Raw genomic sequence first — 14,784 nt, 5'->3', positions numbered from 1 at the left:
TGGAGAGGAAGAATGCTCTGGACATAGGAAGTCAGGAACAGAACTTTTTCCATTGGAAGAAAGGCTAGCATTTTGTCTTTGTATTCTGCATCCCAGAAAAATGCTATCCTCTGAAGGGATGAGGGAAGACTTCTGGAAGTTTATAGTGAACCCCAAACTCTGTAGAATGACAATGGTGAATAAAATGTGTTTCTGAAGAAATTCTGGGGACCGAGAAATGGAAACCTCTTCAACAGTTCCCTGGGAGATCAGGTATGTGATAACCTGAGGGAAGATCATCAACTTATCTTTGGGGGGAGTTTGAAATCCTCTGAATGAGGGCAATTTTTCCCAAACCATGAAAAATCCTGTTTTTATTATGGAGAGTGCCCAAGAGTCCTGAGTAATTAGTTTCCAAGCAACATGAGGTAGACTGAAGCGATGGGACAAGGGAGTGGATGGCCATTGATGCTGATAGTTACAGACTACCTGGCTTGGGTTGGGACTGAAAGGACTATTTTGAGGCAGAGATGGAAGAAACAGACTTAGAACAGGCTAGCTTTCTAGGTCCCCTCTTACTTTTGGAAGATGATGATGACAGAGAAGGCTTTCTAATAAAGGCAGTCTTCACTGGATAATTTCTTTGAAACTGTGGAACTGGAGAAACAAGAATGTGTTTAAGATCCTGTAGCTCTTTTCCTTTCTCCCGAGGAAGCTTGAAGAGCTCCGCTGCTGAACTCCCACATAAGGATTTGTTATCCAAAGGCGCAGTCATCAATTTGGCCTTGAAACCTTCAGGCAGAGGCTGCAGTCTAAGCCAACAGTATCTTCTCAGAACAGACCCAGCGGCAGCTGCCCTAGCACAGGCATCAGCAGCATCATAAATGCGCTTGATGGAGTGCCTAGTCACTTGTGTAGAGTAGCTGCTAATTTTGATTTTGCTGGGGAATTTGTGATGTATGCCAGCATTTTCCCTGCATCTGACAGAAGGGCCAGAGAGTACTTTGCCATGTGGGTCTGATACTGATTGCATAGAAGGCCAAGGTGGCAGAAGTGTATACCTTCTTTCTCAAACGTTCCATGACCTTAATCTCCTCATCTGAGGGTAACCGGAAGTGGACTGAAGCAATTTTACAGTCTTGTCCATGGAAACAGAAATGCTAGCTGGGTCAGCAGCAGGAGCCTTGAAAAGGAAGTTGGAGTCCTCAGGTACCTTATAGAACCTGTCTGGACACTTGTGGGGCAGGAGGCTGAGAGTCTGGGTATTTGCAGGCAGCCGTGAAAACGTCCAGAAAGGCAGGCAGGACTGGAGGGACAGCAGAAGGAGAAGGGGCATCCATCTGCAAGAGGTCATAACACCTCTTATGGATATCCGAAACTTGGGAGCAGTCCCACTTGAAAAATTCTTTCATTTTAAGAATGGTCTCTCCAAAGGAGATGTCTCCCCAGGGGGAATCTGTACTCAGATTCCCCTCCTGGGAAGATGGAACTGCATGGATGGAACCTTGAGACAAAAGGCCCTGAAGCACATATGGAAAGAAAGGCAGCTGTACACAAGTAGGTTGAGGAATGCCCAGAAAAGAAGGGATTTCCACACCATGAAGTATCCCTGATGGATAAAACAGAAAAGCCTGGAATCCTAAGTTATCTTTAACCAGGTGAGAAGAGAGACAGAAAGGCGAAGAGACAAAAGGACCTGACAGAGTAGGGAGATTAGTCAGGTAGAACCTGCTTTGTCTGGAAAAGGAGACTTCTGGGCTTTGAGAGTCGGAGAAGCCTTAGCAGGAGATGCCCGCTTAGAACCCTTCTTTGCTTTAGGAGGTGGGTGAGATGGTCTACAAACAAAAGCAGGGTTAGTGGGATAATTCCTGTGGAATTTAGGAAAAGGGAAACAAAATATCCTCCTGCAAGGCCTTGCCCTTTTCCTGAACAGATTTAAAAAAAACTCAGCAGCTGCAGAAGCAAACAGATTTTTATTATCATGGGAAGCATCCAACAATTTAGCATTAATATCAGGCAAGAGTTGGAGGTGAAGAGTAACATCTCAACACAGAACCAAAAGCAGCAGCTCTAGAAGAAGCATCAGCTGGATTATATCTACATTTAATAGAATAATGGGCTATTTGGGAAGATGAACCCAATACAGAGGGGTCGAAACCTTTCCCTCAGAATCGGGAAGGTCAGAAATAACCTGAAAGGCCTGAGGGAGAAGAGCTAGGACATACCTAGTCATATGGGTCTGACAGTTAATAGCCAGAAAAGCCAAGGCAGCAGTATAAACCTTCTTTCCTACCCTTTCCACTGGCCTACTATCTTTATCAGAGGGAAGCAATTTGATAGCTGGAAAGAGCTTAGAAAGTTTGTCAGACGAGACAGACACAACATAGGGTAGTCAGCAAAAGGACATTTGTAAAGAAACTTACACTCATTAGGCACATTAAAAAAAATGTCAGTTTTTTAGGAGCTAGAGGTTGAGAATCACAACCTGAAATGCTGCTGAAAAAGTATCTAACAGGGCAGCCAGGACAAGAGGAGAACAGCAGAAGGTTTATGGGAATCCATATGAAGGAGTTCATAACATCTTTTCTGGATATCAGAAACCTGAGAACAATCTCATTTACAGAATTCCATCATACAAGAAATGGTATCCTTAAAAGGAGGCTGATGGAACCTTCCTCTTCAGAACTAAAATCCAGTAGAGAAGGAATCTGACAGGAATATGCCAAGGACTCCTACCCAGAGTCAGATTCCTCTTCAGAATAGTCCTGTTCCCCAGGCCTTTTGAGTGGAGTAACAGACCAGGACATGCAGGAACAGGAACTCCCAAGGGAGGCTTCAAGGGCATGACAACATTAAATAACCACTGTGTAAAATCCTGCCATTCATGCTGGGGATCTTTAGGCGCAGGAGAAAAATGCTTAGTTTTATGCGTCTTTAAAGGAAAGTCAGCCATAAAGCCCTTAGGAGGTTTAGACCCTTGCCAACAATCCCAAAGTGGGAATATCCTGCTTAACTAGATTCTGCGGAACACTCCTCAGTCCCTCAGAAATAATCAGCTGAAGTTCCCCCCTTAACATCCATAACGGATGTCTGCAGAGCCTCCAAGGACATGTGAGGAGTCAGATCCATGCTGGCCTCCAACCAGATGGCCCTCCAGGCTTTCACCAGCTTTGAGAGAGATTTCTGGGAGGCAGCACAGCAGCTGAATCAGGCAGCCTTCTTGCTCATCTTCTTGGCAGAAGGCTGACCTTCAGGATAGGAAGATTCCGTCACAGCACCCTGTGCCAACAACTTAAGACACCGGATCGCCAGATAGACAAGGAGGACAGATAACTATGAAGGGTCTTGGGGACAAAGGCCTGACAAACTGGACACTTAGTATGGACTTGAGAAGCACCTAAGCAAAAAAAGACACTGCTTGTCACTGTTCTTATGGGGAATATGTTTCCCACACTGGCATTTTCCTTTCTGGATGATATGTAAACTCATAAATCCAAAGAAAAAAAATAAGAAAACCTGAATGAGGGACTTCTCTGAAAATGGCTTGGTAAACAGCACAGATGGAAGGAGCATTCAGACCAACAATGAAAGATGATATTTGGACTGGCAGCAAAGAAGTTCTGAGGTTTGTATACCACTACATTACCTTTATGCCCTATGCCATGAGCAGGGAGCATACATGTGACGTAGGATGTCCCAATAATCCTAAGACTTTGGTATACTGGCTAGAAGTTGGGCTACCCTTGGCAGGGAATCCTTTTAGTAAAGGATACTGCAAGAGAGACATAAAAGGTCATTAAATGATACTACATGCCGTTTTTGAAACTTAAGCTCAAGTCAGTATGAATGTACAGAGGGATGTACAATGGTGATTTTGTGATGAAGCCCTGCTACAAATATTTACTACATGTTCAGGTTTACAAAAAGCTGTAAATTTTAAAGTGGTAAATATCAGAGACATGAAAAGGGGGGGAGGGGGCAGAAGACTCTGTCAGCTGAAAAGCAGACAGGGTCAGCTATGAAAATCTGGCTCTTTGAAAGAACCCTAGACTTTGATTATTTTAGTGTTGACTTCAGTAGTGTGTGTAACATCCTGTAAAATAAATTCTGTAAATAAATAAATAAATAAATAAATAAATAATAATCCAAGAACTTGTGCTGATGTGACTTCCTCAGTGAGAGTTACATTTGAAGAATAAATGACTTGCTAGCTGGAGACCTGCACAGGTATGTAATGTTAATTGGAAGAAGAGTTCAATTTAAATTACATCACAGTAGGTGAGATGCACAGGAAAATGACTACAAATAATATGAAGTCAGTGATGCTTTAGTTACTTTGTTTCTTCTGAATTAAGAGGATAATGAAATCATTCTACAGATTTTACACATCCATAAAAGATAATGGATTTTATGCTGCAACTTAGAAGCCCGTTTACTAAACATTGACTTATACAAGGTTAGGAATATAGGTAGCATTACAATACATCTGACAGTAGATCATGGGGCTGTGAAAGGAAGGCAGGGTAATTTAACATTATAGGCAGAAAATAAAAGACTGGAAGGAGGACAGCACTGCAGCAATGATGCATGAAAGTGCAGCTTGTCAAAGTGTACATTACTTGAAGCAGATGTAATAAAATAGGATGAGAAGTGGCCTCAGCAGAGTCAATGTTGCAGCGATTTTGATTTACCAGAAAAGAAGGCTATGCCTTCTGCAGCTTCACTAAAAATGCAGAATATGATTTAGCCCCTTCATCACTCTAATAAAGACTCTGACAGGGAGGCTGAGTACTGTGACTCCTCAGAGCCAGAATATACCCTTTGGTACCCCCTTTAATCCTCTCTTCTTTACCCCTACTGTCTGTTGATCATCAGCCCTTCCTGACTAATTGCCCACTACTTCACTATCATTGGAGTGAGGGTCAAATGGGAAGGTCGTTAGTCAGATGGTTATCAGCAAAGTGGTAACGTGCAATGGGCTGCAGCAAACTGTGTCCTCTCACTTCTGCAAGGGACATTTCCTTCTCAGGCAGCCCTGCACATCTTTTGCAGCACAAGCAGAGGTTTACGTGGACTCCACCAAGGAAATCTCAGAAGTACATATGTTTCCAAGAGCATGAATCCATCTTCACCCACAGAAGAGTTGTACAGGCCACGCCACTTCACCTCCCCACCCTCACCCTGCCTGGCTCCTCCAGTGCAGGAGCCACTAAGTGAACCCCAGTTACATAGGTCAAGGTCAGGATTCCACCCTCTGCACCACAGCCACACTCCAATGCAAAAGTCAAAAGGCACATTAGCTATCCACGCATGCCCACTGATTTGAATCTCAGCAACCAGATTTCATTCACACCTACAGCTTTAGCACTAAACTGACGTCAAAAACAGTAATGGCTCCTACAGTAAATCATCGAGGAATTCAGGTTCTGGTTCAAAAAAATGAGGGCACATTGATCTAGTCAAGGAATTCATTGACAGAGCATAACATTAAGCTACATGGACTTTTAAGAAGGAGTGCTCCTTAAAGTGGTGAAAAGTATCCTCCCCTTCAGTATGCAAAACAACACTCCCCTTCCTCCAGACATGCAAAAACAAACAGCCTCTGACTACTCCTCATACAGCATCAGAAATGTGCACACACCCTAACCCAGTTAACCAAATAGCCAGAACTCGTGCTGAATTAAAGAGAAGTAAAGTGCTTCTGCTGGTTACTTCCAGACGTCCATCAGCTACAAGTCTGTAAAGGCTCATTGATGATCACATAAAAGAAAGTTGGCTCAGAAGCTGTTTAAACTGCAGTTGTTGTGCCACCTGTTCTAAGAAAAGACCTTGTAAGAACTGAGTCATCAACATTTTACTTTTTTAAAGATGCTGCCTCAGTGTTTAGCTTTACCCTCTACATATACATGCAAAGAAGATCTACAAGCAACAGATTAACCTACTACATAAAGAGAGGCTAATGAGAAAATACTGTACAATACAACAGAGGCTCCATGGGACCTTTATAAAGAAACATCTTAAAACAAGTTATTACCAGGGCTGGATGTGCTGTAATTGAAGGAAGCATGGATTCTTCCGTTTGGGTGAAATCTTCCCTAACATTTTCCTCAAGTGCATTCTCAGCCTCCTGATAAGGTCCAATATCCTCTACTAAATCTTCCTTCTCAGCTATTTTAATGTCTTCTTCTACCTCCTCCTCCTCTTCCACCACGCTAGCGGTACACTCCTCCAGTATTTCTAACCTAGAAAACATCAAATAACATATTTATCACTGAACTATAGGCAGATGAAAAAGCACAGTGTATGAATGTTCATTACTTGCAACCCTTCATACTCCAACTCTCCCATCAGCTCAAAAGCAAATACAGTTTTAAAACACAACCACATAAATATAGGTTAAGAGTTTTGTCTATATTTAAGAGAAAAACCTAATTGCATCAATTCTCAAATTACTACATTTTTTTCAACAGTATTTTACAACAATGTATGTCACAGGCTTTCAAAATAATAATACACATTTGTTATAAAAAGGTAGATCCACAAGATCACAGTTTTTTTCATGTGTGACCTGGAAGCAGTGTCTGGTTAGCTTGTAACTTCCACATCATTGTGATAAGGGTCAACTGTGAAGTGCCATCATTTAGTTAACCAGCAGGGGTGGTTCGTCAAGTTTTTTTTTTTATTTGTAGCACTATTCCCCACATGCACTCAATGACATGTTTATGAGAGATGTACAATGGGCTGATAACAAAGGAACCCCCCCCCCCCAAGCAAGGGGTGTTCCTTCTAACCAGCCCTGATTTCCTCAGTCTCCACCTGAGTGTGTGGAACTTTTACCCCCAAACAGAAATGGTGAATCAAACACGTCACTTCACTCATCCCCCCTCCCCCCAGACAAACCCCACCACCATTACCCTGGCTCTTTTAGTACTATTGCTGCTTAACATAATCATTGTCATCTGGATCAAAGTCAGGGCTCCTTCCCTCAGTGTTCTAGAAGTAGGTAACATACTTCTTTACATACTGAGAGGTTTGCACAACATTTTTCCTGCAAGCACATCTGTACGGAGTTGCATGATGATGCACTCCATAGCCTTGCAGACCAAGCTAGTCAGGCTTATAGGGCAATAGTTACCGGGGTCTGTTGTGGCTCCACCTTTGTGGAGCGGAATAACAGTTGCTGTGCGCCACTCTATGGGTATGTAGCCTGTGGGGAGGCTGAGTTTGAACAGTGTGTTTAGGTGAGAGGTTAGCTCATCTTTGAGCTCGTGTAGGATGCAGCCTGGGACACCGTCCGGTTCCACTGATGTTGTGTTTTTGGCTTTGGAAAGGGATGTTTTAACCTGAGTGTCTGTGATTTCAGGAGCTCTACATTCTTCTGGTATGGTTATGGGCCCTTTTTGGAGGTGAGAGGGGGGTGAAGTTTGCACTGAACCTGTCTGCCAGGATGTTGGCGATGTCGGTCGGTTCAGTGTATTTTGTGCCATTCTGCACTAACTCCAAGCAGATCTGAGCATTGCCACTTAGATTCTTGACATAGCTAAAGAATGCCTTGTGGTTATCTTTGAAGTCCTTGGCAATTTTTCTTTTGAAGCTCGCCCTGCATGACTTTATGAGGGATCGTAGTTTCTTGCTGATACTGATCAGGGATGTCTTCCCTTCTTGGGATTTTACTGTTTTCTGTACTAGTTTCCTAATTCTATTGTATAGCTTGTTTATGGCAGGGGTCCACCAGACTGGTTTCCTTTTCTTGGAGGAGTGAGTCTTGGTTTTGCTTGGGATAGCACAATCCATGCATTCTTGTAGATGTCCGTAAAATGCATTAGTAAAGGATTTTGCAGCTTGGACAGTGTTATCCTTTAGCATGGGGGCTTTGAAACTTTTCACCTCGGTCTTAAATAATGTGAAGTTTGCTTTTGAAAAGTTTTTCACAGTGGTTTCCTTGTCTGGGGGTGGGGGCGGAATGTGGATATCCAGAGTGATTTGTTTTTGGTCAGATCTAACCAGCGAGGGGCTGGCCTCCAGTGTGGAACACCGGTCGCCCATGTTGGTGATGATCAGGTCCAATATGTTGTCACCTCTGGTGGGAGTGTTGACCAGTTGATCCAGGGCATTTGAGTTTAGAAATTCTAGGAAATGTTGGGCAAGGGAGTTAGTACTTGAGTAGTTCTCCCAGTTAATGCTTGGGTAATTAAAATCACCCAATATTAGGGTGTATGGTAGGACCTTTATGTTTCTCATTGTTTCCAGAAATGCGGAATGGGGGTCCTGGGACATGGTGAGTGATCTGTAGCAAGCTACAACTTGAACTGCAGTTTTGCCCATTGTTAGTTGCACGTGGATGATCTCTGAAGCATCGTGCTGTGCCACTAACCTGGAGGTGTGGGTATTCTTGATTAATACGGATACGCCCCCCCCACCTTTTGTATTTTGGTACGGGTTCTGTGGCTGAAATGTATGGTATGAGTTGTAGCCTCGTAGTGCTGGGGTGCTTTCTGGAGCCTTAAACCAGGTTTCTGTTACTGCACATATATCAATTTTTTTCTCGATACTGAGGGAGTGCCTTGAGTGCATGCATTTTGAGGTTTAGACTTCTGACACTGAATACCATTACCCTCAGTTTTTTGTTACTTGTGCTATTTAAAGCGGTGGGTTTGTCTTTTGAGCCTTGCTTAGAAGAGGCACTATGGGGGTGACAAGAGCCTTGGCCAGTATTCAAAAGCCTAAGGGTGACAGGTGCAAGCCATCTCTTGCAAAGCAGTGTGGCTTTTCGAGCATGTCATCCCAGGCGGACAAACACTGGATCCCCTTTAAATGACACCAGAAACTTAGCCAATTGTTGAAACTGATAATTTTCTCTTTATACCGTGGTATCATTCTTGGTGAGGGCAGGATGATACTCAGAGTTATACCGGCCTGGGCTACGTGAACAGAGGGCTTTCCATGTCTTTTTTCATGTAGTCCAGGGAGGTACGGCTCAGGTCATTCACACCAACATGGACAATGACAGAGTCATATTTGTACTTGTTCTGGAGTGACCGGAGTGCTTGTGTTATGTGGCAGATCCTGGCACCCGACAGGCAGCTAACAGTAACCTTCTCCTTATTCAGCCTAGTGAGTGGGACGTCAGTGTGCCTGACTATAGAGTCACCGATTACTAGTGTGTTGGGTATGTTATTTTGCCTTAAGGCTGTGATTGCATGGCACTCTGGTTTTGTGAAGTATGTGTTTCATGGTTTGTGTTGGGGGTGGAGGTTGCTTGGATGTCTGCTTTGGAAGTCTCTGTTGCTTTTGCAGATTTTTATTTAGAGCCTCCAAGTATACTTTCGTGTATTTATGTGTTTTTTTTTTTTTTCCGTGCTGGTTTAATGGGTCTTTGTGAGACTGGTGGTGTGATGCAAGTATTTCCCTTCTCCTCTTGACTGTCTGATCCAGTCTTGGGTTGAGAGAGCTTAGCCTCCAGTTTGGCTGTATAATTGTATCTCTCACATGTATTAGTGTTTGGCTGTAGGAGGAGAGGGTTGTCTGTGTACAGGAGGCAGTTGTAACATTGCCTCAAAAATGCCCAGATTCACCAGTTGGACTGGAGAGTACACCTGAATCTGCCTTTTGTACATGCCTAGATAGGTACAGTGAACTGTTTTACTGATTTAGCTGGTAAGGTCAAATAGAGAGCCTTGTCCTTCGGTACAGTATAGGGGGGGGTCTAGTGCTAGGATTTATAAGTGCTTGCTATGAGTTTTGAGCAAGTGCCGTGCTGAGAAATGAATGGCTTGAGTGCTTAAGTTGAAAGTTTGTCTAGTTCCAAGGGAAAAATTGAACAGGAAACTTTGTGGAGCCGGGAATAGTTATACCCTAGCTAACAGGCGCTAAACTGGGGAAATACAGTTTTTATATCAGGGAAATAAAAGAGATAGAAATTAGCCCAAAAAGGCCAATAAACTACTAATTTCTGGGCTGAAACCACTCCTCCAGGGACAGATAGGCTGCTCAAAGCTCCCCTCTCTCACAGGTGAACAGAGAAACTTCCTTCTATCCAAATAAGGTATGGGCAAACACAGAGATTTGTAACACAGCCCTGAATTCAGCACTAACCTGAAAACTGGACTATACTAGCTTAGAAAGGCGGGAAATAGGTATATATATATATATATATATATATATATATATATATTTTTATTTTCCAGAAAATAAAGCAGATACAATAAAAAAAAACACTTTAAATGCACAGAAAAGGATACTTACTGTTATATATCTCAGATCAGAGTTGTAGTCAATGCCCCTAGTAATAAAGTAGGAAGAAACACAAATACAGTAAAAGCAGATGAATAAAGTGCATTGATATCTATATATATATATATATATATATATAAACAATAAAAAACAAACAAACTGATTAACACAAGTTACCCAATCAACCAGAAAAAAGCTCAAAACTGAGCCCTGTTCCAGCAGTCTTCAGATGAGTTTTAACTGCACACTCCTGCCACTAGGGTGCAGGGGAACCTTCTCCAAGAAAAGATGGCCTGGATCAGTGTTCAAGGTATACAAACAGAGCTAGATTCAGCAGGCCTGAATCTGGTCTATGCTACAGCAACAAGGTGCACCAATTTCAGTAAGAAACAGTTCAAATAAGCAGGCACAATAAGCCTGTGACGAGACTAACTGGCCTGAAGCCCAAGTGCTTAAACCAGAACCAATACACTTTTAGAATAGCAGACACTGAGCCTTCAATCAGCAATTCCCAGCTTAGAAAGATGTAAGCTACCTGTCGTGCCACAACAGTGCAGACCACAGACCTTCTTAAATGTAAAACAACTGGTATGAAATCCAAGTGCTTAAACCAAAAGACTTACAATAACAGTTGCAATTTAATCAGGCTACTACCAAGCAGTAATAATTGCAGCAGAATAAATAAAACTGAGTACGTTTAAGAGGAGGAAAAGCAAAAATAAAGTAGGAGGAAACACAAATACAGTAAAAGAAGATGAATAAAGTGCAATTGCAATTTTTTTTGTTAGTAAAGTGCAGTGAGAGAGGAAGAAAGAACCCAAGAGGGTTGGCTTTCTCATATCCTCTCTCTGTATTAAGTAGAGTGAACACTAGACTCAGAATATGAACTCACTGTACTCGGTTAAGTGAGCAAATGAGATGGACCCAGGAGGAGTGTTCAAATACAGACTTACAGGAAGGGTGGGCAATTCCAGAGCCACTAACACCAAGACGAGAACAAGGAGGGTGGGTGGGGAACTATCTGCAGAGAGACAGACAGCACACTATTCAGTGAAACGATTAGGTAACCGAAAAAGTAAAATACAGTACTTTTAAAACTGCACATAGGCTACTGGTCTATCCTGTTAAAGAATGACTGCACCTAGACCAAATTTAAAAGCATCACAGGAAGAGCAACTGGTTTGTGAACATCGCATTAGCTGAGAGTTGGTGGGTTGGCAATTTTCTGTTTCAGGACATTAAATACTCTTTGGTGTTGTTCTGAACTTGACCAAATTACATCTTTGCATGTTAGTTCTCTGAGCGGTGCTGAAAGTTGGCTTAAATCTGGAATGAACTTGCCTAGAAAGTTGATCATGCCAAGAAAACATTGTAGGGCTTGGACATTGTCTGGAGCTGGCATCTCGAGAGTTACTGTTTGCTTGGAACGATCTGGTCATAAGTCCAAACTGGTGAACAAGTGGCCAAAATAAATTCTCGTAGCCTGAATTTGCATTTCTGATGATTCAGATTAAGATTCACTTCACATGCTCTTTCCAGAACATTCTTGAGGTTTCTGTCATGTTTGACTTCACCACTGACTCCTACTAGAATATCATCTACTATAATAGCACAGGGATAACCAGAAAAGTTTTGCTCCATTGCACACTGAAAGACTTCACTGACAGAATTTATTCCAAATGGCATTGTCAGAAATCTGTAGCTTCCAAATGGCGTACCGAATGTGGTTAATGATGAAGATTTTCAGTCAAGAGAAATTTGCCAAAATGAACTCTCTGCATCTAAGACAGAAAAAAAAACAGTAGCATTTGGCATGAGAGCAGCAACTTCTTCGACTGTGCCCATTGGATTATGAAGTCTTTTTAATGCTTTGCTCAGATCTCTTGGATCAATACATATTCTGATATCATTTGAGCTTTTCTTATGAGCTACCACCATGGAAGATACACATTCAGTAGGTTCTTCTACTGGACAAATTCCTCCTAGCTGCACCATTTTGTCTAGCTCGGCTTTGACTTTGCTCAGCTACTGGAACTTTCTGTGATGGTCTGACAACTGATCTGACCTCTGGGTCTAACTTTATGGAGTACACAACAGGCAGTTTGTCTGCAAAAATATCAGCATACTCTGAAAAAACAGTTTAGGCAAAATTTGAGCTGTTGTCATTCAAGCTTACATGGTGGATCTCTTTATTAAGTGAAAGCAGTCCCGTTTTCAAACCATCTCTGAGGCCTAATAATGACCGCACGTGTCTCTTGACTAAGACAAAATGGCAAGTCATAGGTATTCCCAACACAGCAACATGAAAGCACTTCTGAGCCTTCTGTTTGAATCTCTTCATCACCATAAGCAACAAGCTTCGCACACACTGTCAAATCAAGTTGTTTTGCAGCTTTTATTCTAGCAAATGTTTCTGCTGACATAACGCTGCATTTTAAGCCAGTATCTACTTTGAGCTCTACAGGACTTCCATTAATCCAAACAGTACAAAAGAGCTCATTCTTTGTCCACAAGTCTACTGCATCAACTGTTTCACCAAGCACAGACACACCATCAACATAAAAAGTAGGGTTGCAACTTTCTAATTGATAACTTGCCTCCTGGAATGCCATCTTTTAATGAAAGAATGTGCCTTATTTGATTTACAAAACCTTTTGAAAGGTTCCACTTATTGCAAGAATGACACTGCTGACAAAAAGCTAAGCACTTTTCTCTTTTGGGTTTGTGATTTCCACCACAACTACGGCAGTTGGCAATAAAAGTTGGTACTGCAGCTAACTTTGTTGGTTTATAGTTGGTATTAGAACTGGAAGTAACCTTGAATTCTTTTTGCTTTACTGAGCATGCTCAAATTTGCTGGAAAGACTTGTGGTTTCCCAGGGATTGTTACAGCAACTGCAGTAGCTGCCATGTGCTTGGGCCTGTTCCTTTTAACCACATGCTGGATAACATCTACATGAGCTTTGTCACTGTGCCTTCTGCAGCTATTCTCATTTGTAAGCATACTTGTGTGCTTTTCTATAAGCTTGTATATCTGACAAATCTCAATGGCCTTATTTAAAAGTCAAATCATTGTCTTGAAGCAAAATTTTCTCACTGTGTCATTAGTAATACCACATACAAGCCTGTCTTTTATCAACTCATCTCTCAAATCACCAAATCTGCACGTTTTAATCGCATTTCTTAAGTCAGTTATATATGCTGCAACGGTTTTGCCATGCTTTTGATCCCGTGTGTAAAGTAAGTGCCTTTCCATTGAAAAATTCGACTGGGGATTACACATTTCTCTAAATTTACGATCTTCTCTTATTTCAGCTGGTACCACTATATGGAGGCATACCCCCTCTCCTGCAAACGCAACAGATGCATACACAAATGAACACCCTCTTTCAATAGCTTCTAAACCAGCTAAATCAAGCAAAACAAATGCTTTTGTATGTGCATCTTTGTCAGAAAAAGCAGCATGTATGAAAATATTGTATTCTTGCTCAAACACTCCAATTTTCTGCAATATTATCACACAAAAATGGTGCAGGTCTGTGAAAACCTTCTGCCATGCCCAGAGAATATAGCAAAATACAATGCAAAATAGGCCCTTGTAATTATGTACAAAAACACACACACACACAGTAATTGTAATAATACTGAAATGCACAATAAGCTCTTCGAAAGACTGTACTCTGCAAAATATGCTTTGAAACAACTGTACTTTGAGAAATATTCTTTGAAATGACTGCACTTTGCAAAATAAATGCACTCTAGTACTGCACACACTTGCAAACACTTTGCAAGCTTCAGATACTTTGAATAGCTTTAATTAATACAAAAAAGTAGCACATAGCGAAAAAATACAGTTGTTTTCCTGTTTTTTTTGTACATTTTATGCAATTCAGATATTGCTTCAACCAATTTTGTAATTATTTCTAATATTTTTATCAATATGTTATAGTTTTGGACATTTCATAAGAAATTCATTTTGAGCATTCTCAGTGCTTCGTTTTATATTTATAGCAAAAAAGAAGTTATGTACTTACCATAACGTTCCATGTGAGTTGTTCATCGCACCTTCATTCTTTACTGATAGGTTGGGAGCTGGTCCCTCTGCTCCAAAATGGCCAATTGCAAAGCTCGAGGTCTTCAAATAGCTCAAGGCCAAGTCCTTATCCCACAATGCACCTGAAGTTAGATAGTATCGGATCCGAGGGATCGGCTCCAAACCCATCAGTAAAGAATGAATGGCGAGATTGAACTTCTTCACATGAAATCATTTAAGTGAGTTTTAGTACCTGAAATTTGTTTGACCAGTTTTGTGAGTCATTTGAGCAGTAGGGATGATCCACTCCTATATATTCCTCCAACTTTAACCAGCTGCCTTCATGGCTGTAACTCTGGATCCCATTCTCACATCATGTCGCTTTTCTTATGTGCATTAAGATGTCGTTGAGGGCTGGGTGTTCATTTTAGTTTATTGTATACAAACATCAGGATGGATAGCAGGAACACTGAACTTAAATGAACTGTCTGACTTACTACATACTTGCATGCTCTCTCTGGCTGCTCACTCAAAACATC

At 41.7% G+C, this 14,784-nt stretch overlaps 1 protein-coding gene across 1 annotated transcript in view; it reads right to left on the bottom strand.

Moving 5' to 3' along the window:
- WWC2 (WW and C2 domain containing 2) overlaps positions 1 to 14,784 on the bottom strand; it is a 1,656,421-nt gene that overhangs the window by 307,744 nt on the left and 1,333,893 nt on the right. Inside the window, exon 18 of the mRNA XM_044062544.1 lies at positions 6,014 to 6,221. Within this exon, the coding sequence (XP_043918479.1) occupies positions 6,014 to 6,221 (208 nt within the window). The remainder of the gene's footprint in view (positions 1 to 6,013; positions 6,222 to 14,784) is intronic.

The sequence above is a fragment of the Protopterus annectens genome, chromosome 2.part1 (genome assembly GCF_019279795.1).
Source record: "Protopterus annectens isolate FY-2018-M chromosome 2.part1, PAN1.0, whole genome shotgun sequence".
Lineage (NCBI taxonomy): Eukaryota > Metazoa > Chordata > Ceratodontiformes > Protopteridae > Protopterus > Protopterus annectens.
The sequence above is the reverse complement of the archived record's forward strand: the minus strand, read 5'-3'. Positions and strand labels throughout refer to the sequence as shown.